At 40.1% G+C, this 26896-nt stretch overlaps 1 protein-coding gene across 3 annotated transcripts in view; it reads right to left on the bottom strand.

Annotated features, from left to right (window-relative positions):
- ctdspl.L (CTD small phosphatase like L homeolog) overlaps positions 1 to 26501 on the bottom strand; it is a 59455-nt gene extending 32954 nt beyond the window's left edge. The window contains exons 1-2 of one of the 3 annotated variants that reach the window (XM_041565761.1): positions 26124 to 26501; positions 25423 to 25570 (exon numbers count right to left, since the gene is read on the bottom strand). In XM_041565761.1, the coding sequence (XP_041421695.1) occupies positions 25423 to 25498 (76 nt within the window). In that variant the 5' untranslated portion in view covers positions 25499 to 25570; positions 26124 to 26501. Of the gene's footprint in view, positions 1 to 25422 lie in introns of all 3 variants that reach the window. The other 2 variants (XM_041565762.1, XM_018267079.2) reach the window with 2 other exon arrangements.
- Positions 26502 to 26896: the final 395 nt, after the last annotated feature.

Below are 26896 nucleotides of genomic sequence, written 5' to 3'. Positions count from 1 at the left end.
GATTCCTGTTACTGTACCATGATACGATACTTAATGGGCTCATAACTGTGGGGTTGTCTGTGCTACAGTGTGTGACAGTTCAGCAACGCTGATTAATACAGTAGAACCCCCATTTTGACGTTTTTAAGGGGACCAGGAAAAAATGATGTAAAATCCGGGATTTTTTCTTCAAGTACTGAAAGGATATGAGCACAGGAGTCAGTTTTACTTAGAGATACAATATTAAGGGGGTTAGGTAATAAAAAGCACTAATTTTGTCCAGGAGCAGTAACCCATAGCAACCAATCAGCAGGTAGCCTTTACTGGTCACCTGTTTAAAAACAAACATCTTATTGGTTGCTGCTACTGGGCAAACTTAGTGTATTTTATTACATATGAGTGTATGTGTGTTAATAACAAGGGTTAATATGTGTTTGATTTTGGCTGTGATAGGTGCCCTTTAAGCACATCTGAATTAGGAACAAGCATCTGCTAAGAATGGAACTTCATTCTGTATTTTTCCTCCCACAAACTTTAAAAATAGAAGCATTAAACCATTTGTGTATATTTTAAAAAATAGTCAGAAGTTGTTATACGTGTATGTACTAACAAATGCTGTGTTTCCATAGCAGCCTGAGGAATAAACATAGGCAGTGTAACTTACTCCAAGAATATTCCCATTATTGCTCCTTATACTATTGGTTAGGCATCCTGAGAATTCATGTCACCGACATGGCCACAAAGTTTAAGTCCAAGTAATAGTCATTTGTAAACGGAGGGGAGGACAAGTACGGATGGACAGACAGATATAACACAACAGCAGCAGATATAGTACATTGGTGGATTAGATATTTACACATGGCTGATCCCAGAATCAGCAAATATCTAATAATACATCAGTCAGGATATGATTTATACCATACTACATCTGGGTAACATCACTCCATTACCATCTCTTCATTAGATAACCCCCCCCCCAACATGAAATAAAAGGTCCTAAATTTGCCCAGGTGCTGTAACCCATAGCAACCAATGAGATCTTTGCTTTTAAACAACTGACTAGCTGATTGGCTGCTATAAGTTACTCCACATGGACAAACCTAAAGGGATACTGTCATGGGAGAAATTTTTTTTTCTCAAAATGAATCAGTTAATAGTGCTGCTCCAGCAGAATTCTGCACTGAAATCCATTTCTCAAAAGAGCACACAGATTTTTTTTATATTCAATTTTGAAATCTGACATGGGGCTAGAAATATTGTCAATTTCCCAGCTGCCCCAAGTCATGTGACTCTTTACTGCTGCACTGCAAGTTGGAGTGATATCACCCCCCTTCCTTCCCCCCCCCAGCAGCCAAACAAAAGAACAATGTGAAGGTAACCAGATAACCGCTCCCTAACACAAGATAACAGCTGCCTGGTAGATCTAAGAACAGCACTCAAAAGTAAAATCCAGGTCCCACTGAGACACATTCAGTTACATTGAGAAGGAAAAACTGCAGCCTGCCAGAAAGCATTTCTCTCCTAAAGTGCAGGCACAAGTCACATGACCGGGGGCAGCTGGGAAATTGACAAAATGCCTAGCCCCATGTAGGATTTCAAAATTGAATATAAAAAAATCTGTTTGCTCTTTTGAGAAATGGATTTCAGTGCAGAATTCTGCTGGAGTAGCACTATTAACTGATGCGTTTTGAAAAAAACGTTTTCTGATGACAGGATCCCTTTAATGTCTTATTATATAAGCCCAATAAGATTTTTGGACACATTTTAACCAAACATTCAGCTTACTAGGTACAGAGTAGGTAATGTCAATATGTTTTAACTCATATTTTAACCTTGAGGGAAACTTTGGTATCTACAAAAAAAAAAAAAAAAACGAAAAAAAGAAATATAGGGCAGACATGATTGGCCTGTTGATAATTTTTTTTGATATTTCAAAAGTGGGACCCTCTTGCTGTTAAGGGTAGTGACACAAGAGACGACTGGGGGAGATTTAGTCCCGAGAGAAAAATCGCATCTTCTTCGGGCAACTAATCTCCCCTAAATGATTCCCCGCGGCTAGAATGTAAATCGTCGGTGGGTTGGCACTCCGATTGTTTCGGCTTTCCAAAGTCGCCCGAAGTTTCCTCTTGAGGCAACTTCGGGCGACTTGGAAAACGAAGCAATCCGAAGCAATGGCAACCGGCAGGAAGACATTTCGGGGAGATTAGTCACCCAAAGAAGAGGCGATTTGTCGATGGGCGACTAATCTCCCCAGTGTCCTCGTGTGCCACCACCCTAAAGGGCTTGTTCAGATTCAAAAACTTTATTCCCAGTTGTTTTCATATAGTTCAGCGGTAAAAAAGAGGGGCTTTTCCAGTTACTTTCTATTTTGACTGTTTTTCTAATAATGAAGCATATTTATTACATTCTTTTGATTTTCTAAAGCAGCTGGGGGGGGGGTGAGGTCAGAGAATCCATGAGTTTAATTAAAGGGGTGGTTCACCATTTAAGTTAACTTTTACTGTACTGTGTAATAGAATGGCGAATGTCAAACAACTTTTCAATTGGTCTTCATTATTTCTTTTTTATAGTTTTTAAATTATTTGCCTTCTTCCAACTTTTCTCTAAAAAGCACATGCTCTGTAAGGCTACACATTTATTGTTATTGCTACTTTTTATTACTCTTTCTATTCAGGCCTCTCCTATTCATATTCCAGTCTCTTATTCAAATCAGTGCATCGTTGCTAGGGTAATTTGGAACCTAGAAACCAGAATGCTGAAATTACAAACTGAAGAGCTGCTGAATAAAGGCTAAATAACTCAAAAACCACAAATAAAAACCAATTGCAAATTGTCTCAGAATATCACTCTCTACATCATACCAAAAGCTAATTTAAAGGTGAACAAGCCCTTTAAAGGCAGCTGTTAGAATTGATAAAATAATTGCTAATATTACACAGATGCTTCTGAGAAATGTATCGACTAATGCAGCAAAGTGTAACAGTTCAGAATATGTACCTGAATTACCGAGCTGCCAGACAGGAACTTTAAATTTTGATTTTGGGAAAACTGTTAAAAAATGTAAAGCAATTGTAAAAAAAAAATAAAAATAAAATTGTTCTGGTCAACAATATGAAAACAAATGAACTGAAAATAGTGTTTGTAGCTTAAAGGGGTCTTTCCTTCCACACTGGGAAGTATCCAGTTCAATGGAAGGTGAAGGAATAAAGGATCTGCCTCTTTATAGGTCCCTGGTGAGGCCTCTACCTGAGTATTCAGTGCAGTTTTGGACTCCAGTCCTTAAGAGGGATATAAATGAGCTGGAGAGAGTGCAGAGACTAAGTGCAACTAAACTGGTTAGAGGGAGGGAAGAGTTAAATTATGAGGGGAGACTGTCAAGGTTGGGGTTGTTTTCTCTGGAAAAAAGGCGCTTGCGAGGGGACATGATTAGACTTTACAAGTACATTAGAGGACATTATAGACAAATAGCAGGGGACCTTTTTACCCATAAAGTGGATCACCGTACCAGAGGCCTCCCCTTCAGACTAGAAGAAAAGAACTTTCATTTGAAGCAACGTAGGGGGTTCATCACAGTCAGGACAGTGAGGTTGTGGAATGCACTGCCGGGTGATGTTGTGATGCTGATTCAGTTAATGACTATAAGAGGGACTTGGATGATTTCTTGGACAGACATAATATCAAAGGCTATTGTGATACTGAACTCTATAGTTAGTATAGATATGGGTATATAGAATTTAATTAAAAGTAGGGAGGGGTGTGTGTATGGGGCTGGGTTTTCATTTGGAGGGGTTGGACTTGATGGACTTTGTCTTTTTTCAACCCGATTTAACTATTAGATAGAATCTTAAAGGCATTGTGTCTCGATTTTTATGATGTCGGTTTTATTTCTAAATTATATTGTTTACACTGCAAATAATTCACTGTACAATATAAAATGTCATTCCTGAACCAGCAAGTGTCATTTGTAGTTGTAATATTGGTGTGTAGGTGCATTTCAGGTCATTTTACCTGGTCATGTGATTTCAGAAAGAGCCAGCACTTTAATCTGGCCACAGATGCAAAGATCAGATTTCATCATCGTACGATCGAACTTCCCCATCTCCCGACCTGCCACTAACCATTCCGATCAAATAAAGTACAAAAGAACAGATCAGCCGATGTTCTGCCCCTGACAGCAATCGTACGAAAATTTTGTCTGACCACAGCTAGTGACAGTCTCCCACTGAAAATTGTATGATCTGCAATACACGCAGAGATAAAACAAGGAAGTAAATTACTATTCGGTTCGGTATACGGCCGAATCTTTCGTGAAAGATTCGGGGGTTTGGCCGAATCCAAAAAAGTGGATTCAGTACATCCCTAAATTGAATGCGTCACAGTGGGACCTGGATTTTACTATTGAGTGCTGTTCTCAGATCTACCAGGGAGCTGTTGTCTGTTTACCGTCCCATTGTTCTGTTGTTAGGCTGCAGGGGGAGAAAGGAGGGGGTGTTATCTTGTATGCAGTACAAGAGCAAAAAGTACCTACATTTTATCAGAGCACAAGTTACATGACCGGGGGCAGCTGGGAAAATGACAATATGTCTAGCCCCATGTCAGATTTCAAAATTAAATATAAAAAACAAAACAAAAAACCTTTTGCTCTTTCCAGAAATGGATTTCAATGCAGAATTCTGCTGGATCAGCACTATTAATTTATGCATTTTGAAAAAAAAAAAAAAAAAAATCCCATGACAGTATCCCTTAAAGCAATGAAATCAGAGTTTGGTAAACGGAGCAAGTGTTCAGAAGCCCATAAATTCCTGCATACAGTCCTCAGCCCTTAGGGAAAAACAATCATTGAGTGTGATGGCTATGCACTTGCCACATCATACACATTACTGAATCCTAACCAGCTTCTATAGAACTGCAACAAAGTTACTGGATTGGAAATGACAACTTGTCAGGGACGGAGAGCATGGAAATGTTAGATGACGAGCATTCCAGGCAAAAAGATGACAATCCCAACGACATTGCCATTAGGCTATCAGGTCCATGCTGACGAGCAGGGATATAGCCGCAGCTAATGTAAATTGAACTGCATCTAATCACACAGCCCGATATCAACATACGCCCTCTGTTCCAAATAGCCAACAATACAAACACTGCTTACTATATAGGGTCATTGGAGCAAAGTATTCCCAGAATTGCAGCTATACGTGACAGCACATTAGGGAGTTTTACACCGTACAATAGTGCAACTCATGCCTAGTCATAACTAGGAGCAAAGACAACACAGCTCACTATAAGGGCAGACACACACGTGGAGATTCAGGGAGATTAGTCGCCCGGCGACAAATCGCCTCTTCTTAGGCCGACTAATCTCTCCGAACTGCCTTCCCGTCGGCTAGCATCTAAGCCGGCGATTTACATTCTAGCTGGCGGGAAGGCAGTTTGGGGAGATTATTCGCCCGAAGAAGAGGCGGTTTGTTGCAGGGGCGACTAATCTCCCCGAATTTCCACGTGTGTCTCTGCCCTTAAGGGGGTGGTTCACCTTTTAGTATGTTATAGAATGGCCAGTTCTAAGCAACTTATTAATTGGTTTTCATTATTTATTTTTAATAGTTTTTGAGTTGCCTTTTTCATCTGACTTGCAGCTTTCTCTGACCCCTTCTGAAAAACAAATGCTCTGTAAGGCTACACATTTATTGTTATTACTACTTTTTATTACTCATCTTTCTATTCAGGTCCTCTCCTATTCCTATTTCAGTCTCTTATTCAAATCAGTGCATGGTTGCTAGGGTAAATTGGTCCCTAGCTACCAGATGGCTGAAATCACAAACTGGAGAGCTGCTGAACAAACGAACTAATAAATAACTGAAAAACCACAAATAATAAAAAATGAAAACAATTGCAAATTGTCTCAGAATATCACTCTCTATATGATAGTTCATCATCATACTAAAAGAATGTAAAGGCCAATAACCCTTTTCAAAACAAAGATGTCCGACATGCAAATTGAAGAGTTGCTGAATAAAAAGCTAAATAACTCAAAAACATTAAATGATAAAAAATGAAAGCTTATTGCAAATTGTCTCAAAATATCACTCTCCACATCATACTTAAAGTTAGCTCAAAGGTGAACAACCCCTTTAAGAAAGGGAACAGGAATACATGTGATCTACAAAAGAACAATAACCCAAGATGGAATCGGTCAGCACTATGGATGCCGATATAAATATATCTTTCTACTACCGGCAGCCGGTGTCGGACTGGGGAGCCCAGGGCCCACAGTTGAAGACCAATTGAATGGTTGCTTTGAGTTGGCCATTCTATAACATACTAAAAGTTAACCACCCCTCTAAGCCGGCCATACCCAGGCAAGTTTAACTTGCCAATTTGGTCCATTCCGACCAAGTCGGCAGCTTACCTTCCGGTGTATGGGCTGTTTCCTACTGCTTTTCCATCAAATATCTTGCCAAAAATAGGCCAGATGTCTACTGGGCAGGTTTAAAAATCGGTTTGGATGAGGACCAATGTGCTGCAGTCCTCTCCCAAAAGACCGACTAAAATTTCATTTAAAGGTACACTACCTCTTTAAGGGTGATGTCATGAGTCGGAAGAAGACAAAATTAAAAAAAATGATGAAAAGTTGATTAGAAATGATTCAGTTATAACATACCAAAAAATGTTTTTAAAGGTGAATTTGCCCTTTACCGCTCATCATTATGCCATTGTTTTAGTTATCGAGTCTCGAGTTATCTGGATTTAAACCTTTTTTTTTCCGACTTTCTTGGTAACCAGGGTCAGTGATCCCAACAACCGGATTTTATTTTCAATTGCAAGCTGGAAAATGGAAACAAAGAAAAGGCCAGGTACAGAATGCTCAAAAAAATAGTTTTGGGCTCCTGGAAACCTCCAATGACATCTAATTTGCTATAATTTAGCCTAAACAAGGAAAGACTGCCCACTCAGAGCCACCCACACGATTGTTATATAAACATCACCCAGACTTTACTTTTTTTCTCTCCAGACATTCCTCTAGACATTTGTGGGGAAAAAACGTTTTTACCCTGTTAAGTAATGTTTGGTGCTGAGCAATTAAATCATTGCTTACGGCCAATCTTCATTCTAAGTAAAAGGTTTGTCCTTCTCACTAGTAAGCAGTCATGCCAAGAATAATACGTCAGTGGATTACATGATCCAGAGCCGCTGATTAAAAGATAAAAGCCAAACAAATTTTGCAAAATATATGGGGGGGGGGGGTATGTTACATCTCCTTTATCTTAGAAGTTTTACTTCTCAAATGGATTTATCTAATATAAAGAAATAGACAGATATCAAAAAATTGCAGCATAGTTATTCCCCTGTACTAAGCACAATTCAGCAGGAACAGCCCCTAAGTTTGCTCATAGTCTGTACAGAGAGATCCCATAAAACTATGACAGCATAGGTATTCCTCTGTACTAAGCACAATTCAGCAGGAACAGCCCCCTAAGTTTGCTCATAGTCTGTACAGAGAGATCCCATAAAACTATGGCAGCATAGGTATTCCCCTGTACTAAGCACAATTCAGCAGGAACAGTCCCCTAAGATTACTCATAGTCTGTACAGAGAGATCCCATAAAACTATGGCAGCATAGGTATTCCCCTGTACTAAGCACAATTCAGCAGGAACAGCCCCTAAGTTTGCTCATAGTCTGTACAGAGAGATCCCATAAAACTATGACAGCATAGGTATTCCTCTGTACTAAGCACAATTCAGCAGGAACAGCCCCCTAAGTTTGCTCATAGTCTGTACAGAGAGATGCCATAAAACTATGGCAGCATAGGTATTCCCCTGTACTAAGCACAATTCAGCAGGAACAGCCCCCTAAGTTTGCTCATAGCCTGTACAGAGAGATCCCATAAAACTATGGCAGCATAGGTATTCCCCTGTACAAAGCACCATTCAGCAGGAACAGTCCCCTAAGATTACTCATAGTCTGTACAGAGAGATCCCATAAAACTATGGCAGCATAGGTATTCCCCTGTACTAAGCACAATTCAGCAGGAACAGCCCCCTAAGTTTGCTCATAGCTTGTACAGAGAGATGCCATAAAACTATGGCAGCATAGGTATTCCCCTGTACTAAGCACAATTCAGCAGGAACAGTCCCTAAGTTTGCTCATAGCCTGTACAGAGAGATCCCATAAAACTATGGCAGCATAGGTATTCCCCTGTACTAAGCACAATTCAGCAGGAACAGCCCCTAAGTTTGCTCATAGCCTGTACAGAGAGATGCCATAAAACTATGGCAAAAATAAACATGCTGCAGCATAACTGGTCTGTAGTATGTTATAGAATGGCTTATTCTAAGCAATTTTTCAATTGGCCTTCATTTTTTATTTTTAATAGTTTTTGAACGATTTTCCTTCTTCTGACTCTTTCTAACTTTCAAATGGGGGTCACTGACCCTATGTAAACACAAATGCTCTGTAAGGCTACAAATAAAGTATTGTTATTGCTACTTTTTATTATTCATCTTTCTATTCAGGCCCTCTCCTTTTCATAATCCAGTCATAGCAATGCATGGTTGCTCGGGAAATTTGGACCCTATCAACCAGATTGCTGAAATTGCAAATCGGAGAGCTGTTGAATAAAAAGCTATATAACTTAAAAACCACAAATAATAGAAAATGAAAACCAATTGCAAATTATCTCACAATATCCCTCTCTACATAATACTAAAAGTTAACAACCCCTTTAACCTATTACAAGCATACCTACCAACATTTGAAAAAGAAAAAAAAAAAAAAAAAAAGACCATGCCCATTTTATGGCCACACCCCTAAATACCACATTCATTTTAGAAAATTTGGCAGGTTATGGAAAGTCTGAACACATTTTTGGGAGTTTTAGGGTCAGGTTTTGTGGGTTCTAACAGTTTTGCTACTGAAAGTGATTTGCCCTTTAAGCAAGTCAGTTTCCCCAAAATACCTGTTTATCTTAAATTGTTACAATTACATCTTTGTTTATCTTAAATAGTCAAATGTATCTCTAAGTGCAGGTGCCAAGTATTCTGGGCTCTCAGCTTTTTTTATTTAATTACATTTCAGAACCTTTTTATCTTTTTTTTGCTGTTCAGTGCAGGAGATTTAAGTTTTATTAACTATTTGGGACTGTGGGCTGAGCAGTCCAAATCGGGCCTGTCCCGTGAAAAACAAGACAGTTCGTAGGTATATGTTCCAAGTGACACACATATGACTCCATAGAGCTTGAGTGGGTAGCAGGTAGAGTCCTGCAGCGGGTCGGGTACTCGCCGGTTCCCCGCAATAACCTGCAGTACCCTGCGGGTTGCGGGTAGAAGTTCCGGGTGTGAGTATAGACGCGGGTCGGTGGTTCTGCAGGTCACGCCTTCTCAATAGCAATTTTTACTCCTTTTTTTCTGATCACGCCTACTTCCGATGATGTCACGTCCTGGTTACAATGACAGCACTTCCTGATTCTTTATAGTGAGCGGGTCACGAGTCCGGGTTGCGGATAAGGTACTTGCGGGTTGGGTCGGGTTGCCGGTCCAAGCGGGTACGAATGTGTGTTGCTGGTCCGGGTTGCAGATTGCAGGTCGGGAACGGGTTCCAAAAAAATGGACCTGCGCAGGACTCTAGTAGCAGGCACAAACTCAAATACATCAAAGCACCAGGAAAATAAAACTGCCTGTCCCAAAATGTACAAAGGTCAGTAGGTGCTAGTAATGCATTAAATGCTTAAAATAGGCATGAATGGGACCTTCAACCTCTGTCCTGCAGTTTCCCTAGTTCACTAGTTGCCTAAGGGTAGTATATTCAGCCAGTGGCAGCTGCCAAGCTTGGTTCTCAGAAGCACCTTCTCTGCTGAGGGTTAAAGGGTAACTATCGCGAAAATGAAAACCGAATATAAGTTTCATCATACTGAAATAAGAAGTTTGCTAAATATAATCTATTACAAATTATGTACCGTTTCTGAAATCAAGTTTATCTTTACTATCTCTCAGGATCTCTTTCTCTTCATTCTCTCTTCAGTCATTAACTGGGTGTCAGATATTCATTGACAGTTACATCCAATATATCTTATAGGGGGGCTCCTTTTGCTTAGAAGATGTATTAGAGTTCACTCTATTAAACTCACCAGAAATCCTGGCTCTCTACATGCAGAATTTGTGCAGTGATTTTGTTTGTACTGGAATCAGTTATTTCAGTGAGCTCTGATTCATCTGCTAGTAAAGGAGCCCCCTATAAGATATATTGGATCTAACTGTCAATGAATATCTGACACCCAACTGCTGCATGAAGACAGAATGAAGAGAAACCGATGCTGAGAGAGGGATAGTGAAGATAAAAATTGATTACTTGAAAACTTTCATAATCGGTAACCACATTTTTAATTGATTATATTTAAAATACTTTTTATTTCAGTATGATATATTAAATGTTAATTTTTGCGATAGTTCCCCTTTAACTTTAAATACACATTAGCAAGTGAGCCCTCTATTTCTATCTACCTTCCTATAGCATCGCCACCAATTGAACCTAATCTTATGTACTTGTCCAGTGCACACGGACTGCTCAGTACATAAACAAAGGTCATGTGGTCCCTTTAAAAAAGGGCAAGTTAACACATATACAGGGGCATTTTAACCATGAGGTGTGACGATGGCAACCCACAAGGAAAGTAAAATGGGTGCCCATGGAAACCAAGCATGAATGAAATTTAGAGGCCCATTTATCAAAGTCCGAACATATCTCAATATCTTCAGAAAACTATTCCGACCAAACCTGAGATGCCGGATTTTCGGATTTAGACTTAATTATAAAAAAATAATTTTTTCCCCCCCAATAAAAATTTGGATTTTATACTTAAAAAACAAAACAACATTTTTCATGTTTTTGGCAGGGGTCCCAACCGCCGGGCCACGGACAGTTCTGAACTGGGCCGAACAATTAACATGGCACACCGAAATGGATGCCGACCCCCCTCCCGACCCTTGCAAAAAAAAAAAAATCTGCCTCTTCTTTGGTCCAAGGGCCAAAAAAGGTTGGGGACACCTGCCTTGCGTGTATATCTCATATGCTCATCTTCGCCATGTTTTGGGGCTTCATTTGAACACCCTTCACAACACTCAGCTTCCAAACGTACTTCACGTTTTCAATGATTCCACCAGATACATTTTCAACACACATGAACACAATCATTCCATAAATACATGTCAAACGCATTCTGAACACAGTACCGTGTATTTGTATGTGCATTAAAACACGCATTCCATTTGGCAAATGTCAGTCACTTGTAGCCATAGAGAAGGAGACGCTCAGCTAAACATTGTGTAGAGGGAAGGCATTACACAGGCTCAGCCTTGGAAACAGGAAAACAGCTGCTTGGATGACATGGCTGAGATATGTGGCCCCTCGACCTCGCAATCTAGAAATACATCAGTGGAACAGAAAGCAGTCATGCCGAGAGCAGTTCTTTCATCATCTAACATTACAAACACAACAACCATTTACTGGCTCTTTTGATATTATTTTGGGACACTTGGCAGCACTTCGTTTAGCAAATGAAGCAAAATGTGGGTCCTGGTTAAGTACAAGCAGGGCCACATTTAGAGGATATGGACCCAGCAGATTTATAGATGTTATTAAAAGTCACCTGTAATTTCAAATACTCACTACCGGGTTGCTTTTATAGACCTGTGCCGACCCACTGATGTGATCATAAAAGGGGCGGAGCGAGCTGGGGCAGCGTCTATAAAAGATGAACCTGGATGTCGGCATTCTCCTGCTCCTGAGAGCAGGAGAAGAGCTCAAGCCGCATCCGCCCGCGAAGAAGCGTATGCCGACACCGTGGTATCGGGTCGGCTCATACATCACTAGCGGGTGGGGCAGGCGCAAGTCTTTAAATGGACGGCAGCATAAGGTCACCGGGGGGGAGGCGGCTCAAATATTTTTTGTGGTAGCCAGCCCATACCCACCAGCAGGTTTCGGTCCGGCCTCCACATCCATAACCGTAAGCACCCTTTTTTCAGCGTCTGCAGTCTAAATATATGCTCACATCATTAGCCCCAAAGCTGTCCTAAAGAACAGAGACATAACGTTAAGCTTGGGTGCTTTAGGTTATCAGTACAACGCTGACTTCCGGTTCAACTTTTGGCTTTTCTCCTATGTGGCACTTTGCATGTCAAATTCAAGCTGAAAATGTGAAATAAGCCAAGGGAAAGTATGCCGCACCTATTACTATAGCTATTTTGGGGGGGGGGATATAAATATTAAAATTTGGTGTTACTGGTCCTTTAAACTACCTGTGCCCTAAAACAAGCCATGAATCAAATACTGGGCATTTAGTACATATGGCAAACATAAGGTTAAAAAGAAATCTAACCATCTTCCAATATTGCAACAAGAAGGCAACAATTTAGCCTTATGTGGGGTGCAAAATTGGGCAAAAGTTTGACTCTTGGGGCCTATTAGACTTGGATGTAGGTGGCCCAATGTGAACCTCAAGACCAGCAAAGAGGATTGTCTTGGCCTCATACATTGGCCAATCAACTACAAGAGAAGCCAAATCAACACTGGCACCTAATAACTGCGACTGTATAGACTCCTGTGCGGAACCAATTTCTTAAAACCGGACCCGACCCGCAACGCGCATATTTACCCACTTTAATCCGCTACCCGACCCGCCGACCACCATCAAACAGGAAGTTCACATCAAAAGTGGGCGGGGACAGAAACAAGTTTTGTGAAAACTTTAAAAGGAGTAAAATATAGACAATTTTACAAAAGATAAGAAATTTGGATGAGACCCGGAACCCGACCTGCAACCCACGGTTATACCCACACCTGAAAATCCTCCCCATTGTATTGCCAATAGATAAGCTGCAGAATGTATTACCATACCTGAGTAAAAAGCGCTCGGTTTGTATAGGATAGCAGCTGCCATATTAGCTTGGTGTGACATCACTTCCTGCCTGAGTCTCTCCCTGCTCACTTATAGCTCTGGGCTCAGATTACAGCCGAGAAGGGAGGGGGAGGGGAAGATGAGCAAACTGAGCATGCTCAGGCCCGGGGCAAGGACGTTAAAGCTGAAACCAGGAAGTCTGATACAGAAGCCCATGAGTACACAATAGAAGGAAAGAAATGTGATGTTTCTTTTGACAGAGGACCTTTCCTTCTCCTTTAAAGGCAATTTTAGACAGATAAAAGCAATGAAATCATTTCAGTATGGAGCCGAGGCAGGGCTTAGCATGGGGCTGTTTGTTTAGTCCTATAGTGTGCCCAACATAGCTGCACGCAGAATTGTCACTCTCCTTCCTCTCCATTCAGGGAATGAATAGCTGCCAGGTAGAACAATTGAACAAAGAGGGGGCTGTGAGTATGCAGCTGTGAGTGACATATATTTCATTCTTTTCAATACATTAAACAGTGCACAAGTGGAAAGGTTTCTTTAATGGAGACAGAGAGTTGCCTCTGTATGAGGATCATTTGCTTGTGCTTCCTGCTTTATAGGTGAATTTAGGGACATTATGGAAAGAGAACCAGAAAACAGTAAATTTGGCTGTTATCCCAAATCAATAAACAGCATATCAAAATGCTGCTGATTTATGTGTATTTGAATATGGCCAGCCAAACTGTAATGTATTGTTAAAATATCACACCAATTCGGTACTTGAACACTTGTAAGGGGAAAAAAAAAGACCCTTATTTATTGATGAAGCTTATCCACCCCATTATTTTCTATTGCAAATGAGCGCATGGAGATGTCCTTTCTGCAGCATCCTTGCTTCCATCAGCAACCTTCCACTAATGCAAACATGGGAAATAATCTTATGAGCACACAATTAGCATTGCCAGAGTCCTGTAATGCTGCTTTAAGTGAAATAAACAACAATAAAAAGGTATAATACACAAAAGCCATGAATATCTTGTAAATTATATACTTATTAACGGTGACTAGTGATGTCTTCAGTTATAAAAGGTGAGTAGTGATGTCATTTTTGTCACATGACTCACTAAAACTTGTGTATTATAATAAAGTACCCCTTGTTGGAAAATTTTATGGATGCACCGAATCCACTATTTTGGATTCGGCTGAACCCCCGAATCCTTTACGAAAGATTAGGCAGAATACGGAACCGAATCCGAACCCTAATTTGCATATGCAAATTAGGGATGGGAAGGGGAAACCATTTTTTACTTCCTTGTTTTGTGACAAAAAGTCACAAGTTTTCCCTCCCTAGCCCTAATTTGCATATGCAAATTAGGATTCAGCTTGTCCGGGCAGAAGGATTCGGCTGAATCTGAATCCTGCTGAAAAAAAAAAAAAATACGAACCCTGCCCGAATCCCAAACCAAATCCTGGATTAAGTGCGTCCCTATAAAATATGAGGATATTAGAAGTCACCTGAGTTCCATGACCTGTATAAAAGCACTCGGCCGAATGGCCATGGAACTCCTCGGTTACTTATAATATCCTTATATTTTACAATAAGAGATACTTTATTCATTATATTATATCCCTTTACAGGTATGGGACCCCTTATCAGAAAACCCGCTATCCAGAAAGCTCCCCTTTACAGGTATGAGACCCCTTATCAGAAAACCCGCTATCCAAAAAACCTCCCTAAGACCAACAATCAGATCAGCCCAATTTGGATCAGTATGTGGGTGGCCAAATCTGAACCATATCCTCATTGGGTGACCTTGCCAAAAAAGGGGATCTGCCCATGTATGGCCAGCTTAGCTGAACAAAAGTTCCATCTCCAAGGGATGCTTTAATCAAAAACTTCTGGTCACATTTACCTTGTGTTTAATCACAGAGGGAAACCGGGAAAGTCAAACAAGTTTAGCCCCTCTAGACTAAAAGACAATAGTCCTGCCATCAAATCGAGAGCTTAAAAAACAGTAGCAATCCAAGAGTGCAATCATCATGACTGAAAGGTCTACAGGCTACTTCTGCTTGTCTCTGTAAAACTTAGCACTTAATCTTTAATGTTGTTTATTGTTCTATTGTATATAGTGTTGTGTGCATAGTAGAACTATAAACAATATACATTCACTGCCACCATTTATTAATAATAGTTCAAATAAGTTACCCAGAGCTTCAATCTTGAGAGGTTACAGCTTGATTTTGGTAGTTCATAAAACAATTCTAGTAGGCAGCTGAAGCTTTAGAGTGTCTCACTGCCCTTTCAGTTTGGTTGTGTATGTTATTGCCATTATTTATACAACAGACACAACATGTTTTCTGTAAACATTAACACAGGAGTGCCCATACTTTACTAATGCAAAGTCTACTTTTAGTGTTGTTGTCCCATTATGATCTACATCCATAAAAACATTGTTTTCATTCTGCTTCATGGAAAATATTACTTAAATACTGATTTATGGGAAATGTATATTGCTATATTGAACAAAAAAATATTTCTAATGTAACCTTAACGTAATAAAAATCTAAATGAAAAGCATGAAACAGGAGGGTGATATAGACAAGTTGTTGTCTGAGCATCAGCTAAAGGTCTACTGGTAGATCCCGAACTACCTTTTGGGCACCCCTGCATTAACATGATGAAAGGAAAAACTTTAAAACTACACAAACTTTTTGCTCTACTGTAATCTTTATTCAAGAAAAGATAGGCACTATATAGGGAATAATACACCAGCTATTGTAAAATAGAGAGAGAGAGATCGGTGACCACATAAAGGCTAGGGTTGCCACCTTTTCTGGAAAAAAGACCGCCTTCCAATATATTTATATATTTTTTCCCCTATTAATAACATTGGGTTCAACCATCATTTTTAACAGCCAGGTGGCAACTCTGGTAAAGACACTGAGGGGTTGTTCTGTGACCATATAAAGGCACAAGGCTGCAGGCTGAGTTATACAGGGAACTCTGAGTATCACTCATGTATTATAAGGGATAATGTACCCCCTATTGTAAATGATAAGGATATTAGAAGTCACTGAGGGGTTATGTGACCATATAAAGACACAAGGCTGCAGGCTGAGTTATACAGGGAACTCTGAGTATCACTCATGTATTATAAGGGATAATGTACCCCCTACTGTAAATGATAAGGATATTAGAAGTCACTGAGGGGTTGTTCTGTGACCATATAAAGGCACAAGGCTACAGGCTGAGTTATACAGGGAACTCTGAGTATCACTCATGTATTATAAGGGATAATGTACCCCCTACTGTAAATTATAAGGATATTAGAAGTCACTGAGGGGTTGTTCTGTGACCATATAAAGACACAAGGCTGCAGGCTGAGTTATACAGGGAACTCTGAGTATCACTCATGTATTATAAGGGATAATGTACCCCCTACTGTAAATGATAAGGATATAAGAAGTCACTGAGGGGTTGTTCTGTGACCATATAAAGACACAAGGCTGCAGGCTGAGTTATACAGGGAACTCTGAGTATCACTCATGTATTATAAGGGATAATGTACCCCCTACTGTAAATGATAAGGATATTAGAAGTCACTGAGGGGTTATGTGACCATATAAAGACACAAGGCTGCAGGCTGAGTTATACAGGGAACTCTGAGTATCACTCATGTATTATAAGGGATAATGTACCCCCTACTGTAAATGATAAGGATATTAGAAGTCACTGAGGGGTTGTTCTGTGACCATATAAAGGCACAAGGCTACAGGCTGAGTTATACAGGGAACTCTGAGTATCACTCATGTATTATAAGGGATAATGTACCCCCTACTGTAAATTATAAGGATATTAGAAGTCACTGAGGGGTTGTTCTGTGACCATATAAAGACACAAGGCTGCAGGCTGAGTTATACAGGGAACTCTGAGTATCACTCATGTATTATAAGGGATAATGTACCCCCTACTGTAAATGATAAGGATATAAGAAGTCACTGAGGGGTTGTTCTGTGACCATATAAAGACACAAGGCTGCAGGCTGAGTTATACAGGGAACTCTGAGTATCACTCATGTATTATAAGGGATAATGTACCCCCTACTGTAAATGATAAGGATATTAGAAGTCACTGATAGAGTTGCCACCGTCTGCAATTTTTGTTGATGTAAATGAGGGCGTGACAAGAGGGGTGATGTCAAAGGGGTGGAGCAATGATGCATAATAGAGCTAGAATGTGGATAGGGAAGAGATGAAGAAAGGGAAAAGGCAAGATCTGAGTGGGTCGAGGGCTTACACAGGAGGGCCATGGGGCTACATTTCCAGGATATTCCAAATATACCAGCCATGTTGGTAAATTTGTAATACCATCCCAGGCGTGGGAGAGTGTTTTACCGGCTAGGCCGGTAAAATACCGCCAAGTGGCAACCCTAGTCACTGAGGAGTTCTGTCACCATATAAAGCCATGAGACCACAAGCCAAGTGTTTTTATATAGGTCATGGAATGCTGAAGCGACTTCTAATACCCACAGAGAGTATATTATTTTTAAACACGTTTTAGTGAGTCATGCAGTACAAATTGCACCCTGATTAGAATGGATTACATGACTAAACTAGATACTTATGTATATTTGAATACATTTTCTTATATTTGGTTAGTTGTACCTCTTTAATAAAGACATAGTAAGCATATAGAAAACCAAAAAGTGTGATTGCAGGGGGACAAGACACACACAAGCCGCACTTTGAGTTCAGTCTGTACATGACACTTTAATTACAAAGCATCAACCAAGTCCTAAAAATAAGAAAATGAAGTTAACTGCCTAGCTATTATTGTGATTAGAGACTATACAAAATCAGATTTTTGGAAAGGACATGCCACTCTTGTCTGGTCACGTCGAAACTTGAATTTGCAAGGGGAGGAAATCAACTACACAAATGACAGGGGTTATGCAGGCCCCATTATTTGAATCCAGATAAATAATTTGAGTTGTTACAAAGGGGCATGCCTTTTATCCCCCATTCCAAATTCCTGAGACCGATTTAAACATACCCCTTATCTTAAAGGGATTGTTGTTGTTTTTTTTATTTCTAAATGACACTGTTTACACTGCAAATAATTCACTCTACAATATAAAATGTCATTCCTGAACCAGCAAGTGTATTTTTTTAGTTGTAATATTGGTGTGTAGGTGCATCTCAGGTCAGTTTGCCTGGTCATGTGATTTCAGAAAGAGCCAGCACTTTAGTCTGGCAGACTGTTGTTTCTCCTACTCAATGTAACTGAATGTGTCTCAGTGAGACCTGGATTTTACTATTGAGTGCTGTTCTTAGATCTACCAGGCAGCTGTTTTATTGTGTTAGGGAGCTGCTATCTGGTTACCCATTGTTCTGTTAGGCTGCTGGAGGGAAAGGGAGGGGAGTGATCACCCCAACTTGCAGTACAGCAATAAAGAGCGACTGAAGTTTATTAGAGCACAAGTCACATGACTGGGGGCAGCTGGGAAACTGACAATATGTATAGCCCCATGTCAGATTTCAAAATGAACTAAACAAAAAAAATCTGTTTGCTCTTTTGAGAAACAGATTTCAGTGCAGAATTCTGCTGGAGCAGCACTATTAACTGATGCGTTTAAAAAAAAAATGACGGTATCCCTTTAAAAAGGGAAGGGGAGTGAGCACTGCTGGAAGAGAGAAATTCAGCAAAGAAACCACTCCAGATAATCTGAAACATTCTGCTAGATGTATGACTGGGATCAGCTCCAACCATAAAACTATTTATTCTGGCAAGTGCCTCTTTCACTTAGTAGTGCTGGTGGCCTAATGAAATTGAAACTTTATGAAATGCTTTTTTTTTTTTTTTTTTTTTTAAGCGATCGTTGAAAGTGCATTTTGCCTATTCAGTACTGCAGAGGTGAACAAAACATTAAGTCACTATATTTCAAACTGAAGAGTCTCAAAGCTGAAGTCTCCAAAGCATTTATATTTGGAACATATATACCGGTTCACAGGTTGTTTTTTTTTTGAGTAAAATCACCCAACTGGCTTTGGATTCGGCTTGGCCAGGCACTCGGGTTCAGATCAATCCCAAGTGTGGGATTTGGTGCATGCCTAGTAAATGTCATTTTCATCATATAGAAGCAGAACCTGCAGGCTTTAAACAGTGCCTGATCCAAAATAAAATCACATAGAGCTTATGGGCCCTTAAAACAGGATTCGTACCACCTGCATTGAGCACTTGCATGTATCTAAACGAGTACAGGTATGGGATCAGTTATTCGGAAACCCGTTATTCAGAAATTACGGAAAGGTCGTTACCCATAGACTCCATTTTACACAAATAGACCAAATTTTTAAAAATTATTTCCCTTTTCTCTGTAATAGTAAAACAGTATCTTGTACTTGATCCCAACTAACATATAATTAATGCTTAGAAGCAAAAATAGGATATGGGGTTTATTTAATGTTCAATGTATGAATATGATGAATTATTATTAAAGCGATACTGTCATGGGAAAACATGTTTTTTTCAAAATTCATCAGTTAATAGTGCTGCTCCAGCAGACTTCCACACTGAAATTTGTTTCTCAAAAGAGCAAACTGATTTTTTTTTTATATTCAATTTTGAAATCTGACCTGGGGCTAGACATATTGTCCGCTTCCCAGCTGCCACAGTCATGTGACTTGTGCCTGCACTTTAGGATGGAACTGCTTTCTGGCAGGCTGTTATTTCTCCTACTTAATGTAACAATCAGTCTCAGTGGGACTTGGATTTTACTATTGAGTGCTGTTCTTAGATCTACCACGGAGCTGTTATCTTGTGTTAGGGAGCTGCTATCTGGTTACCTTCCCATTGTTCTGTTGTTAGGCTGCTGGGGGTGGGGAGGGGGTGATTTCACTCCAACTTGCAGTACAGCAGTAAAGAGTGGCTGAAGTTTATCAGAGCAAAAGTCACATGACTGGGGGCAGCTGGGAAACTGACAATAAGTCTAGCCCTATGTCAGATTTCAAAATTAAATATAAAAAAAAATGGATTCATTGCAGAATGCTGCTGGAGCAGCACTATTAGCTGATGTGTTTTCAAAAAAACATGTTTTCCCATGACAGTATCCCTTTAATAATCTCCCCATAACAGAAATTGGTACGGGTGGGGGAGAAAAATAAATAAATATACGGCAACAAACAAACAAAACCATAGGACTGTGTGCTTCAGCATGGAACTCCCCGCGATATGGGGGTACACAGGCAGAGTAGTCAGGCAGTAGAGGAAAACATCCAAGAACTCTGCATTATAATATCTAACTGTGTGGAATCTGTTGAGTACATATTGACAAGTCATGCAGGAGAAATAAAGAGGTGTGTAACACAAAAAACACCCAAGTACATTTTATTCTGGTGAACATTGAAAGCACCTATTTAACTACCGCATAATTAGATCACAGCAACCTGAAAAGGGCAACGCATTTCAAACCATTGCTCTGTGGCAAACAACTGCGATGAGACATAGATTATGTGCTGGGACCGAATGATCAAGAATTACATTATTACAAAAAGTAAACGTTAACATTTGGCTGTAGAGGCGCAGATTTAAATGTTTACATTGATTTTTAGACATTACTAATATGTTAAGTAATGATATCCAAATAAAAAGCAGTGCCAGCTACATTCAAACACTGTTTGTCATACCAGTGAGACAAGGCCATTCAGTTTAATCCTCTGATGTTGAAAAGCCAAGGGTCAACATAATGGTAATGTCCCATACACTAGTGTTCTGCACTGCTTAAAGGGATTCTGTCATGATTTTTATGATGTCATGTTTTTTTGTCACAAAACAAGGAAGTAAAACATTTTTCCCAAATGCAAATTAGGATTCGGATCCGTATTCGGACGAATCTCTCGCGAAGGATTCGGGGGTTCGGCCGAATCCAAAATAGTGGATTCGGTGCATCCCTAGATATTATCGGCAAGCGACAGAAAATTTCTAACCTGTCCGATAGACCAAACGACCGATCTCCGCCGGTCGAAAAATGACAGGACTCTCCACACACGGTCCGAAAATCGCACGAATCCATGATTCGTACGATCGGATCGTTGAGTCTATGGACAGCTTTAGACAAGCCGTTTGCCGACAGTGTCTTGAGATCTACTGATCACCAGCTAAAGGTCTACTGGTAGATCCCAATCTACCTTTTGGGCACCCCTGATATTCAGAGTAAGGATTGATTGGAGGCTATAAAAGATACTTAATTTTACCTTGGCAGGCAAAGCAGTATGGTAGGGTCCTGTGCGTATTAATACAAGAAACATATACAGAAAAGCACTTCAGCCAAGCAGCTTCTGTCCAAATAATTGTACTTTTCAATTAACATTTGTAATGCAAATGTGACCTCATTTGGAAGAGCTGGGCTCTGCCCAACTCATCAGCATCTGCCTGGGCTATTAGCTTGAGTATATGAATGGATTATGTCTCGTATGACCTCCATTTAGTAACAGTGTGAAAGAAGTGTGAAGACCAACTTTAGTTCATGTACCATAGGATCACAGGGCCATCTTGTCACAAATGAACCAGATGATCTGGTACTACAGGTAGAATCTAACCTAAATGTAAGAATGATTAATGGGGTTGTTCACCTGTTAACTTTATTATGATGTAGAAAGTGATATTCTGAGATAATTCACAATTGGTATTCATTTTTTATTATGTGTGGTTTGGGAGTTATTTAGCTTTTTATTCAGCAGCTCTCCAGTTTGGAATTTCAGCAATCTAGTTGCTAGGGCCCATATTCCCCTAGCAACCATGCATTGATTTGAAGTCCAATTAAAGTCTATGGGCGTTACAAAATTCACACGATGGCATTCAAGTCTATGGGCGTCATTTCCGCTGCGAAACATGGTGAAAAATTTGCCCATTCCTATACTTAGAATATATGAAGCAAGCCTTGCCAGAACCCTTCCAGGGGCAAGTCATCATAAAAACACATGTGCAATGAATTCTGAATGCATACTGTACAGGCAACTCTCCAAGATAGAAAAAATCCATGTTTTACTACAATATGGTCCCCCGAAGACTTGCTTTTGAAACAATGTCTGGCATCTTGTCGCAGCTTCTCTATTACATTGATTTATAGACCACAAACGTATTCCGCAGCTCATAAGGACACTGATGAATCATGTTAACATACTGTGCTACAGCTGAGCTAAAGACAGAACTGCAAAACTGACAGCAAGAGACGGCACTAGCTCTGTTGTGATATAATGAAGAAGCACATGTAAGTTTCTTTTCTTTTTTAACCAAACGATTCAATCATTTGGGTTTCTGTTTATTGACTTCCTTCAAATATCCTACCATATAGTCTATATGATTCATTTGTTCTGAACATCAAGGAAGGAGCAGCGAGGGATCTGTAAGAATCACCATCGCAGGAGGAATAAAGCATAAAGGGATAATGTCATGGGAAAACATGTTTTTTTTCAAAACATATCAGTTAATAGTGCTGCTCCAGCAGACTTCTGAACTGAAATCAGTTTTTTAAAAGAGCAAACAGTTTTTTCTATATTTAGTTTTGAAATCTGAAATGGTGCTAGACATATTGTCAGTTTCCCAGGTACCCCCAGTCATGTGACTTGTGCTCTGATAAACTTTATGGTGGCCATACACGGGCCGATAAAAGCTGCTGACAGACCGAGTCGGCAGCTTATTGACCCGTATATGGGGCCCCCCCGATGGGCTTGCCAGATCTCGATCGGATGGGCTAAAAATCCCTTTTGCATCTGTTCGTTTATGCGGTCCCGCGATCCGACTGCCCGTTAAGATCAGCCCGATATTGCCCACCTCAAGGAGGGCATATAGGGGAGAGATCCGCTCGTTTGGCGACATCGCCAAACGAGCGTATCTTTCCATGTATGGCCACCTTTAGACACTCTTTACTGCTGCAATGCAAATTGGAGTAATATCAACCCCCCCCCAACAGCCCATCAGAAGAACAATAGGAAAGTAACCAGATAAAGGCTCCCTGACGCAAGGCAACAGCTTCCAGGTAGACATAACAGCACTCAATAGTAAAACTACACGTCCTACTACGACTCCTTCAGTTACATTGATTAGGAGAAATAATAGCCTGTCTGAAAGAAGTTCCATAATGCAGCACTGGCTCTTTCTGAAAGCACATGACCAGGCAAAATGACCCGAGATGGCTGCCTACGTGTCAATATTACAACTAAAAATAAATACACTTGTTGAGTCAGGAATTACATTTTACATGGTAGAGTGAATTACTTAAAGAGTAAACCGCTTAATTTAGAATTAAAGCACCACCATAAAAATCATGACAGAATACCTTTAATACAGAAAACCTGTGTGTTATACACTGAACTTACTTTACCTGCAGAGAGGCTCAGCAGCCCTTTGACTGTAATGATGCAGACATTTAAAACAGTAGACATCTTGGATCTTTTCAGGCCATCTTATGAGTACCCGTGACATTGGACATGCTCATTTTGCAAATGTGGAAAAGCTAGGCTTGGGTTTTTGAACCTCATTTGCGGTTTGATGATTCCCATCTGTCATAGTACCTGATGCCAGAGGGCAGACTGATAAATGCTGCCTATTCACAAAATATATATATGCTATATCATTAAATATAGCATGTCTAGCCTACTTGTTCTTTTTAATTCTCCTTCAATGATCCACCTGTACTGCTGTGTGGCTATTTAGAAAACCTGACCCACTAGTAAGGCATGAAAACAGGTCTGAGCGCCAGAGCTGTGCAGCTGTAGGTCTGGGAGGCAGATGCAGACCCCCAGGTGATTTTTATGTTGCCAGCCTTTCCAAGCCCTCCATAGATGTTTATGTATGACATCATGATTATATTACAATCAAGCTAGTGAGCAAGTTGGAACGAATGATAACCCATTACAGTGAAACAGGCAGCACGCTTGGTCTATGCTAAAGCACAGACATTAATTCAGATGCAAAAGCAAATCTAAGTTTCAATATGAGCAATTCCAGAACTAGGATGCCGTAGTAGACAGGTCAGTGATGATGGCAATCCATGGAATGCCAACAAACTATGTCACTCAATATATTATGTCATGTTTTAAAATCGGGTATGAACCACATGTCTGACTCGTAAATAAAAATAAGCCTGCGCCTCCCACACGCAGGCCTTTCAGGTGACCAGTTAAGAGTTTCAACTTGGATACTGTCATGGCAAAACATGTTTTTTTCAAAATGCATCAGTTAAAAGTGCTGCTCCAGGAGAATTCTGCACTGAAATTTGTTTCTCAAAAGAGTAAACTCATCTTTTTGTATTTAATTTTGAAATCTGACATGGGGATAGACATATTGTCAGTTTCCCAGCTGCCCCCCAGTCATGTGACTTGTGCTCTGATAAATTTCAGTCACTCTTTACTGCAAGTTGGAGTGATATCACCCCCACCCAGCAGCCCATCAGCAGAACAATGGGAAGGTAACCAGATAACAGCTCCCAAACACAAGATAACAGCTCTGATACAAGAACAGCACTCAATAGTAAAAATCCAGGTGCCCCTGCGGCACATTCAGTTACATTGAGTACAAAAAACAACAGCCTGCCAGAAAGCAGTTACATCCTAAAGTGCTGGCTCTTTCTGGAAGCACATGACCAGGCAAAATGACCTGAGATGGCTGCCTACATAGCAATATTATAAATTAAAAAAAAAAAAAATACACTTACTGGTTCAGGAATTCAATTTTTTATTGTAGAGTGATTTGCAGTGTAAACCGTGTAATTTAGAAATAAAAACTACACATAGGTGACAGAATCCCTTAAATCAGCACATTACATCTGCCTCTATACAGTCATACATGCTTAAAAGACATGCATGCCCAAAAGAAGGGGAAACATGAGAGGCGCCGTAAAGTCAGAGAAAGATTATTGGGTTCCGACCAAGACCTCAGCGACTACCTCAAGCATTAGAACACAGAACTATCAGTTGTTGCATTTCTGGCAGTTCAGAGGAAGGCCCTCTGTCACACTTTAAACAAGTAACTTGATCTTAGCAAACTAGTCTACTATGGGATGAAAAGCATGGCTGTAACTTTATAGTCCATCCTTCTGAATCTGATCCATACTATAAACAGGCCCATGATATCACAGGAACATCAGTGGGTTTCCTTCTCTATACGACTCACAGTGGGACTGAACAACTCAACTGGAATCAAACCCAGGAATTTATCAACACTTTTCTCTATTGGTATATTAATTATCTGCAAACTGCAACACCAGCCTGACAACCAACAAGTATCCCTAGAAGATAGTTGGAATAGTGGAACGCTTCACTGCACATATAATAAAAATGGTAGGCAGGATAAACATATATTATATATAGTCAGTTTGCTACATAAGTATAGCTTATTAAATAAGCATGATTATAAATATCACACCATGAGAAATGAATACAGCACCCATCTATCTTACCCCAATCTACCAACAGCCACCACTAAGAATCCTGTCTTTCCGAGCCTCTCTCTTTAATCACAGCAGTGTCATCCCCCACCCTTGAGCTTTCTGTCCCCAATCTCACCCTTTTCCTGGGCACAGGACAGGATTCCCTCCTCCTTGGGGTTCGAGACCTGGGTGATGATGGACGTGTTGTCCATGGAAACGAATTGGCTGTTCTTCTTGTCCTCTTTATCTAATCCGCAGTTCGAGACTGGCTTGGGGATGCAGAGCTGTTATGGGATGTATGAAATGGTGAGAGGGTGTTTTGTACCTTGGGGGGGATGTAATGTGAGGGTGAAGGCAGTTGCGCAGGTGTTTCTTGTATAAGAACGTGCTGCCGTGAAGCCTAATCTGCCTGGAGTCCCTTATGTGCCAGGGAAAGTGGCAGAGTTGCTGGTGTGGGGGCTAGCTGGGTATGTTAGGGAATGATGGAGACAAACTATGTATGTAGGGAGGTGAGAATGTTGTATTTGAGAAATAGATAACTATCTGTACATATTCTTCAGACCAGAAGTGAGCTCTATGTGAATGTTAACAAAAAGTGACCTAATCCTATGCAGAAATTTACAACACGGATTATTTATGTAGCTAGGGTGGTTGAGAATGAGCTGGTGGAGGAATATCTGAGCTATGTTGCTGTATATTTCAGGACTGGGGGCACTCACATTAAACTAACACTGCGTGTAACGTTGTAAAGAACCGATTAAACCTTCCAATTAGCTACAATGTACGTGGGAGTATGTAGTGTTCCGGAGAGTGCCGTCTGTGTGAATATATACTTACTGTGCAGCGGAGAAAGACTGACAGCGTCTATAAACAAGTATTATGGGAGGATGATCTCTGCCTGGCCCGATGTAGTCCTGGATTTCTGACGGCAGGTGAGATCATTGGATGTAGACACTGTATTATATTAAAGACTGTGCTGTGTATGTGGAAATGCTGTAAATTTAGATATTCTACTGAGCCAGTCTTTGTATGTATATATAAATATATATAAGGATGCAATGTATATGAAGATATTCTACTGAGCCAGAAGGGACTGTCTGTATGTTTATAAATGTTTATAGGGAGCCAATGAATGTATATAAATATATATCTATAGGGAGCTAATGTATGTATATAAATGTATATAGGGAGCTAATGAATGTATATAAATGTTTATAGGGAGGCAATGAATGTATATAAATGTTTATAGGGAGGCAATGAATGTATATAAATATATATATATAGGGAGCCAATGAATGTATATAAATATATATATATATATATATAGGGAGCTAATGAATGTATATAAATGTTTATAGGGAGGCAATGAATGTATATAAATATATATAGGGAGCCAATGAATGTATATAAATATATATAGGGAGCTAATAAATGTATTTATATAAATATATAGGAGGAAATGTATGTATAGAGGCTGCTGGAGAATGAGATAACTGTGTTTATAGTGATGTTGGTGTAGGAGGGGGGAGATGTCAGTAGGTTTATGCTGGTGAATAGAAGGTGATTAAGTAGTGTGTATATCAATGCTGGGAGTCAGACCGTGTATATAA

Source organism: Xenopus laevis, chromosome 6L, assembly GCF_017654675.1.
Source record: "Xenopus laevis strain J_2021 chromosome 6L, Xenopus_laevis_v10.1, whole genome shotgun sequence".
Taxonomy (NCBI): Eukaryota; Metazoa; Chordata; class Amphibia; order Anura; family Pipidae; genus Xenopus; species Xenopus laevis.
This window is presented reverse-complemented; position numbering and strand designations above follow the sequence as displayed.